At 33.9% G+C, this 8,861-nt stretch overlaps 1 protein-coding gene across 1 annotated transcript; it reads left to right on the forward strand.

Moving 5' to 3' along the window:
• The first annotated feature begins 869 nt into the window (after positions 1 to 869).
• LOC100181403 (serine/arginine repetitive matrix protein 1) lies at positions 870 to 6,225 on the forward strand. The gene is made up of 8 exons (XM_002119722.4): positions 870 to 1,325; positions 1,908 to 2,084; positions 2,503 to 2,560; positions 3,538 to 3,809; positions 4,368 to 4,460; positions 4,726 to 4,855; positions 5,384 to 5,447; positions 5,710 to 6,225. Exons 1-8 carry the CDS (start codon positions 978 to 980, stop codon positions 5,852 to 5,854), a joined length of 1,287 nt encoding a protein of 428 aa, XP_002119758.1. The 5' UTR covers positions 870 to 977; the 3' UTR covers positions 5,855 to 6,225.
• The last annotated feature ends 2,636 nt before the right edge of the window (positions 6,226 to 8,861 follow it).

Genomic DNA, 8,861 nt, shown 5'->3' on the forward strand with positions numbered 1-8,861 from the left:
ATAATTATACAGCCGCCACAATATGAATAATATTCACTTCTAACATTACCTATAATACTACTTGATTACTGTTTATCCAAATTCACAAAAACAAAAGTTTACAAGTCAACACATGGTACAAGAGTTATACAAATCGTATTTTCACATATTCTTTACCAAACGTTTAATTCCTATACGTCTTAAGTAAGTTTTCTTGAGGGTTAAATATTACTATGCTAATTAGTTCAGTGCTCTTCAACCGCTGTGCACGGTGCACCCTAGGGAGCACCAAAATATGCCAGGGGTGCACCAGTACAAAAGGGTATACAAGAGTGCATCACAAGCTTCAACAATTTTCAGTAATAATATTTATTTTTGAACATTTTTAACAAATTTTATTAGTGTTTTGTTTAAACAAACAGGGGTGCATGAGTTTGTCGCAACAACTTTAGGGGGTCACCAGCCCAAAAAGCACTGAATTAGTTTATACCAGACTCGTTTCCATATTCATAAACTGCTCTGCTTAGTTAGTGACCCAAATTAAAAATGCAGATATACCAAAGGTGTAATGTCGACATTGTTTGGTCGTTGTCTATTTTAATGGCAGCTGACGTGTTCGTGTTGAAAATCGTACTTATATGCCGCTGACATAAAAGTGTGATTGCCACTGTGTGGCATTGCGGAGCAACTAATCATTTTCTAGGAATTGGTAACGAAGACAGAAGAGATTGTTCCGTATTTATCTAAAAATCAACAAGTTGGCAGGGAAAAATTGTGCATATTTATAGCTTAAGGTGGATAGCTGGTCCACTATGGCGTAGGATTGTGGTCGGTAGTTGTTTGTATTTGCAGAATTCACTGTTGGCTGCTTTATTTATTTCTTTTTTATTTCAGTTCTGTTCAAAAAAAATAGTATTCTTGTTACTGCCTATAATATTGACACCAGACGTTTTGCATATACTGAAAACTGGAGCGTAAATAAATGTTGATGTGTTAAAATGTATACAACCTGGCAAAAGCAAGCAAGAGTGCCTGATGCACGCTTGAGGTTACAATCCAAGTACAATGATGCCAGATCAAAGTTGACTAAGCGGAGGCCAAAAGACGAGCCAGTTTTTGATGCCAGGCAAGCCATTAAAGCGAAAAAAGCTCCAAGCCCAATAACAATTGAACACAAACCAATAAAAGTCAAACCAGAAAAGCCAGTAGAAAAGAAATCGTTGAAACTAACGACTCGAACAATTCGTAATCCTGGTGCAATTGTTCCATTAGAAAATCAAACTGTTGGCAAGAATTTGTTGCTACGATCAAAACAAATCGGTTTCATTTCAGTCACCAATGGATCTGTAAGTGGTAACTTTAAGTTTGTTTTTCTGCAATGTTTTCCATTTAAAAGTAGGCCACTCTGTAAACAATTTCGCCCAAAAAAAAAAGGGGGGGGGGGGGGTTTTGTTTTGGGGGGGGGTTTTTTGTGAGGCGGTTATTTTTCATGTGACATCATTAAAATTTGGCGTTTGATGTATGTATATTTTGGAGCAGTTTTAGGAAATTCTACTTAATTTGATACAGATTTAGTTCTGTTTAATTTATTGGCGATGTGGGACAAATTATGGGATGCATAACTAAAGTTTGGACACAAAAACAGTAGTGTGCCCTACTTTGCTGGTTGGGCTGCCCTTAAAAACTATTTTGCGACGAAACAAGTTGGCCTATTGTATCAAATGAATATATTGGACATAATGTAGTATAAGGTCTAACTTATCACCCCAAAAACCATCTATTTCCATTAGCCTAAAAGCTATAGTATGAATATCATTTAGCAAGATCCGATGATTTGGCAACTCGCCATAACTCAGTTTATCTTAAAATAATTCACCTTCCTTCAGAATAAATAAATAAATATGATAATATATTCCTATTTTTTCCAGAGAGTCCTAATGGAGAAAGTTACAATGGATGACGCTGGGTTAAAAGTGGCGATACGTAACGATATAATGAAAGAAAAACCTACCAGACGAAAGAATAACAACAACAAACAAGGTGATAGCTCTGTCAAGGTGAATAAAGGAATTAAAATCACAATGACAAACCCAGATGCTGAAAAGGTAAATAAATAACATTTTAAAAAACATGGAATTCGAATGTACAGAAATCATATTGAAATCATTATTTTACTGTTACCCAAATAGAATATTGTTTGTATATCAAGTATAATATATGTATACATTTAAACTATATATACAGCAAAAAGAGCATGGTTGTTGTTGTAAAACCTTAAGTGAACCAATGTTACAAAACACAAGATACCAATGTTACAAAAACAAGCAGTTGTACTTTTCGTGGATATAATTATACTTGTTTTTCGATACTTTTTCTATTCCTATTCTATTAGGTTAAACTGAAATGTGAATCAAATTTAATTGCTAGCTTTATTCCAAATGCCAGTTGCCCTGGTCTATGTCATATACTGGTTTTAGTAGTTTAGAAAGATCCCATAATACATTATCATTTTTTCAATTTTAGAAGCCCTCTCCGAAACCAAGTAAAACTAATGTTCAGAGAAAACAGCCACCTAAACCAAGTAAGTGAGAACTTAATACATAATATATTATACATATATATAGTAAGGTAGGGGAAGATGGGACCCCTTTTCATTCCATTTCTCGTCCCATTAGTAGTAAAAAAAGAACATTGAAAGAATTATAAACCTGTAGCTTCATGACTCCGATGGACCGTTGTTAATTGTTTAAAAACGATCAGAATATTTGGATTTTATGTGCTAAAGGTGTTCTGTCTTCCCCCACCTTACTATATATATATAATGATATTATGATAATAATATTAATAAGCATGGTGACATGATATATATAAAAAAAACAGTTAGTTGCACCACTGTTTTTATTTGTTTGGCAATATTTGTATTGTGGTGAAAATAGTTTGTACAGTTCGTAATGGTATTGCATATAAAGTGATTACACATTTATGACAGCTATCTATCTATTTATATTGTACAACGTAACAGCAGTCAGTAATAGCCAGTGTCACATATCCCACATTCCCACCCACCACTTTTATAACTGGAATTGAGTCATCAGCTATAAATGCAGTGTTATTACCACCTGCAAAACAATAGAATTTCTATAACGTATAATATTCATGATATTGTGTCAAAATAAGGCTGTACTTTAGACGTAATAGCTTTGCAATTGAAATCTTAAAACTAAATTAAGCTATTGTACTGATTGTATGCTACTCCTTCTTTTTAAATTGTAAAAAGGCAAACTAACATGAAGTCAAATCTACTAGAAAATTGGCAACATAACCAACTGAATATTCTAATTGTTTGTACTAATTATATGCTATTTGCTACCATTCCTTGCTACATAAACCCAACAAACTAATCTAGTTATCTCTTTTATTCGTTCTTTAAATAACATGGTATTCTCTATTGCTTCGAAGCGATTAATAAAAATTAGGCCTATGCTATGTTATTATTTTATTAAACATTGTACTGTTGTGTTACTATTCGTTTTTTTTACTTATAATCCAACTTTATAGAAAAGCGGTCACTGCCGCCCCCACCCCCCTCACCTACTCCGTCCCCTGAGCCTGAGGTGATACACCACCACCACCATATCCCGCACGAAAGCCCTCCTGCTCCAAAGCGAAAATACATGGCACCATCCGCACCAATGTACTCTGACCTAATACTTGAACAAAAACGCCCGAAACATCAGTATAATCATCCAAGGCCGATGAATTCCGGTGAAAATAGCGTTTTCTTTCAAGAAAGAGTAAGGCATCATGATCCACACCCACCAATAGCAGAGGTAAGTCAGGGAAATAATGTTAACAATTATTATGAGATATTTAGTTTCAAAGCCAACCTTAAATTGCATTTATATAATATAGGATTGATACGATTTCCTTTGTTGCAAAAGTTTCAGTTTAAAAACTTCGACAGGCTAAGTGAGGTAAAACTAAAAACGTCACAGAGGATGGTTTTAGTTTATCTGTGTTTTTTATGCACCTTAGCGATTTGCTACACCACAGATGTTCGTATTGAATAAAAGGAAGCTGTTAATTTATTGTCCCACGATACTCTTTACTTTGTTTAACTTGCTTATAATAATCATGCCTTTGGGCAAGATGTTTGCCACGTTGTATTTACAAAGTGGAAATTCATGTATTATGTATATTATAAATATATAACTAAAAATTAGAAAAGGTACATATATTCATAACTACATAACCATTTAAAACTATTTTTCAATTTAAACAATCAACAAAAGGTTTGCCATCAAATGCTAGCTCTAGTAGCGTATTTTGCAAGTTGGCTTAACAACAGTTTATTTTACCAAGGTTTAATATGTTTTATTATTCAACAGACAGGTTATTCGCATGAATACATCAGTCCATTTGAAGGAACAAAGATACTTGTCTCCAATCTTCACCCAATTGTAGTGGAAGATGATATTTTGGTGAGACTGGGATAAAAATATCGATGACACTGTTTGTAAACTTGATGTAGTAGGGTGGGAGTAGATGGGAAACCATATCCAAATATCGTGATCGTGTTTTAAACAATTAACAACGGTCTATGGGAGTATTATGTGTACCCAAACTTTTCAGATGGGGGTATCCTGCCATATTCCAGGACATTTATGCATACAGTGCATATCTTAGAGACTTAGATGTATTCAATTGTTTTATTACTTGCATCAAAATAAGACATTACGTTTATAGGAATTATTCAGTGTCCTTGGCCCAGTACGGCGCGCACGAATGGTTGGACCTGGAAAAGCTGAAATTGTGTTTATCCGAAGAGATGACGCAATCCTCGCTTATCAGAAATATAATAATCGTGATTTAGACGGTAAGTGAAGGGTAAATAGTTCCGGTGGACTTTTTTATTTTTTTTGTAATGTATGATTGATAAATTGAACAACCCATAAGGGACCAATTAGTCAGAGCAACTGCCCTTAAGTGTCATAACCAAGGAAACACACTCCCACAATGATAGCAGCATTCCATGGTTGCACCACTGTACCAACTGATTGGTTATGTGAATTAATAAGTTGGTGAAGCTATATGTGGGGAGTGGGCTACTTGGAAAGGCCATTTCATCATTAAGTTTTGTGTAAATTATTGCAATGTACTTCAGTTGGTTAACTAAACATTTTTTTATATAACTACACAGTTACTTAGTCCCAATACTGAGGCCATTGTCATGTTTGGAATAAAACATTATGTCTTCACATAGGTTAAACATGTCAAATAAAGATTTTTTTATTTTTTTTCTACAATAATACACCTCCTGCTAATTTTTCACAAATAAATAAAGCAGTTCATTAAAACATTATATATAAATATTTTAAAACTTACAGAAATAACTATTTTTTAGGTCAGCCAATGCAAATGAAGCTTTTATTGCAAGAAAGTAACCCACAGTGTAATAAACAATACAGGTCAGTTGAATGAATGGTGGTAACTTGCTTTATCCTTGATAGAAAAACTGCAGTCGTTCAACACGGGTGTTCTGTTTCATACACAGATTTAACTCTAGTTTAGGAAAAACAAGTTTTCTGTTTTCTCAGACTGACAGAATTGCTATAAAATACACAAAAACAATGTAATAATAATATATATACATTTAACTAATTTTTTATAACAACTCGGAGGTTTTCTTTTTTTATATTAAAATATTAAACTTTTCTGGTATTTTTATAGTTGGATGTCAGATATTACCCCACGCCGTTCTACTGCTGGTGCTGATATAACTGAAATTGATCCAAATATTCTACAGAGGGCACTGTTTAAAGGAGGGAGTACTGGAACATCAACAAGGCCGGTTACATTCACTGTAAAAATATAAAAATGAATCAAACGGCATGATTTTTTTACTTTGTTGCAAAGCAAACAGTTACCGATAAAACGTACACGAATGTAAAGACATTGCCTAGTGTTGGACTCAAAATTTACACAAGAGTAATAATTGTATCATGTTTTGATCAATTTTCAAGGTTGTTTTCACTTTAAACAATTGAAAGTGTTTCAATATTTTATTCATCACCATAGAAAGAAGGTTTGGGGGAGTTGGGTTGGTGTATTTTAAATAGATCGAATCATTCATGTTTTAGTATTTTCTGAATGTTGCGAATACAAACTGTATAAAGCTTTTTCTGTCGTTATGAAAATATTGTTTCTTAATAAACATCACAAACAATGAAAACAATAAATGCATTTACAAAAATATTTTAATAACATTCAATGTAAAATCTGAAAGCAGTTTATAAATGGTGATGCCAGTTAATTAAAAATTTTAAAATGATTCTGTGATTTGGTAAGATCATTTTGTTTGTGAATTATAAGTATATAGTTTCTTGGAAATGCCACTAACTGGTACTGTAGGGTAGGAGGGGACACCATTAGTATATAATATTCAAATACCTTGATTATGTTTTAAACAATTAACAACGGTGAATGGGAATCATTGGAGTTTGGTTTTCTCTGTAAATATTCTTTGTTTACTACCAAATGGGGCGAGAAAATAGAATGAAAAAGTATCCCATCTTCCCCCACCCTACTATACCTATAGTTGTTAATTAAATTGGTCTAATGACAATTAGTAGCATGCGATACAGCCAATTTTAACAAACAGTTAGAACTAAATTTTAAGAATAAATGTAACTTGCTCGACAGTATCGGTATCACACAGGTGTTCTGTTTCGTACAACTCGTATCCGCTTACGAGTTACAACATAGGCCTATGTAACTCTATGGCAGTTTTTTTTTCCGTATGGCTAAAAATTTGGACAACTCATTAGTGACCACTGAGTTAAAGCAATTGCAGTTAAGTGTCTTTCTCAAAATACATAACGCAGAATCGTACACAATCGTAGCAGCATAGATATGGTAGCAGTGACGAGCCTTGAAGCTTGAACCTGTAACGTCTGGAAAGTATCATACTAGTTAACTGTGAAAGTATTTTTCTCTACTAATATTATTATTATGCACTTATGTGTAATTACTTTTTATAGTGTTCATTTAAATTCTTAAACCTGATGTAAGCAAGTGAAAATAATAATGGAAATAAAGAATTTTAGCAACGTTTGGGATTTTGTCAAATGAGAGAGATAAGAAAAAAGTTTGCCATTTTCGTTCGTGGTTTGTTATGAATCACCACGATTCTCTCCTATGTTTATAGTGTGCGGTGCGTGTATAGGTTCCCACTTTAACCCTACCGGCGAGCCGGGATCATAGAGACATTAAATATTCAAATCTGCAAGTCATCATTAATTCTGTTAAAATTTTCTCGAAATTCTCAGCGGTCTGTCGTGCTAAAGTGTGGTAAGATTTTCTGGTTAAGAATTTTCTCGTGTAACAGGGTGTGTCGTGCTAAATGTTAATGTATTGTTATTGGGAAAAGTTAAGAATTTTCTCGTGTGACAGGATGTGTCGTGCTAAATGTTAATGTATTGTTATTAGGAAAAGTTAAGAATTTTCTCGTGTGACAGGATGTGTCGTGCTAAATGTTAATGTATTGTTATTAGGAAAAGTTAAGAATTTTCTCGTGTGGCAGGATGTGTCGTGCTAAATGTTAATGTATTGTTATTGGGAAAAGTTAAGAATTTTCTCGTGTGGCAGGGTGTGTCGTGCTAAACGTTAAGATTTTGTTATTGGGAAAAGTTAAGAATTTTCTCGTGTGACAGGGTGTGTTATTCTAAATGTTGAGAATTTTCTCGTGTGGCAGGGTGTGTCGTGCTAAATGTTAAGATTTTGTTTTTGGGAAAAGTTCAGAGTTTTCACGTGTGACAGGGTGTGTTATTCTAAATGTTGAGAATTTTTTCGTGTGGCAGGGTGTGTTATTCTAAATGTTAATGTTTTAGGGAAAAGTTAAGAGTTTTCTCGTGTGACAGGGTGTGTCTTTCTAAATGTTGAGAATTTCTTCGTGTGGCAGGGTGTGTCGTGCTATATGTTAAGATTTTGTTTTTGGGAAAAGTTGAGAATTTTCACGTGTGACAGGGTGTGTTATTCTAAATGCTAAATGTTGGCAAGGTGTGTTTGTTATTGGGAAAAGTTAAGAGTTTTCTCGTGTGACAGGGTGTGTCATTCTAAATGTTGAGAATTTTCTCGTGTGGCAGGGTGTGTCGTGCTATATGTTAAGATTTTGTTATTGGGAAAAGTTAAGAATTTTCTTGTGTGAAAGGTTGTGTCGTGTTAAATGTTAAGATTTCGTTCCAACTTTTTGATATAGAAATTGACTGCATTTTAGATGGAAAATAGATTTGACAGGATGTGTCGTGCTAAATGTTAAGATTTTGTTAGTGTGATAAGTTAAGAATTTTCTCGTGTGACAGGATGTGTCGTGCTAAAAGTTAAGATTTTGTTAGTGTGAAAAGTTAAGATTTTTCTCGTGTGACAGGATGTGTCGTGCTAAAAGTTAAGATTTTGTTACTGTGAAAATAAGTTAAGAATTTTCTCGTGTGACAGGGTGTGTCGTGCTAAATTTCGGAAGCGAGTATTGTAATGAGACTGTTGTATTTTTTGCAGTTTATTAAATAAAATTCATTGTATAAAAATGGATAGGATCATTAGCCTAAAGGCATATGCTCCAATATACTTTTGCGGCAGAGAAAATCAGTAAGTGTATTTGTTCATTATACTACGAATTAACAACCTAACCACTAATTTTATTAGACCTGAAAACAAACAAGATTTGCAAAAAGCGTACGTATTTTCCATTATATGTTAATTATAGGCTACTACCAACTAACGACCACTTTTTTTATTAGTCATGAAATAGAAGAGGAGGTGAAGAGGATAAGGGGGGGCAAAAGGGGGGGCAAAAGGGGGGGCAATAGAGGAGGCAATAGAGGAGG

This window comes from Ciona intestinalis, chromosome 1 (genome assembly GCF_000224145.3).
Source record: "Ciona intestinalis chromosome 1, KH, whole genome shotgun sequence".
NCBI lineage: Eukaryota > Metazoa > Chordata > Ascidiacea > Phlebobranchia > Cionidae > Ciona > Ciona intestinalis.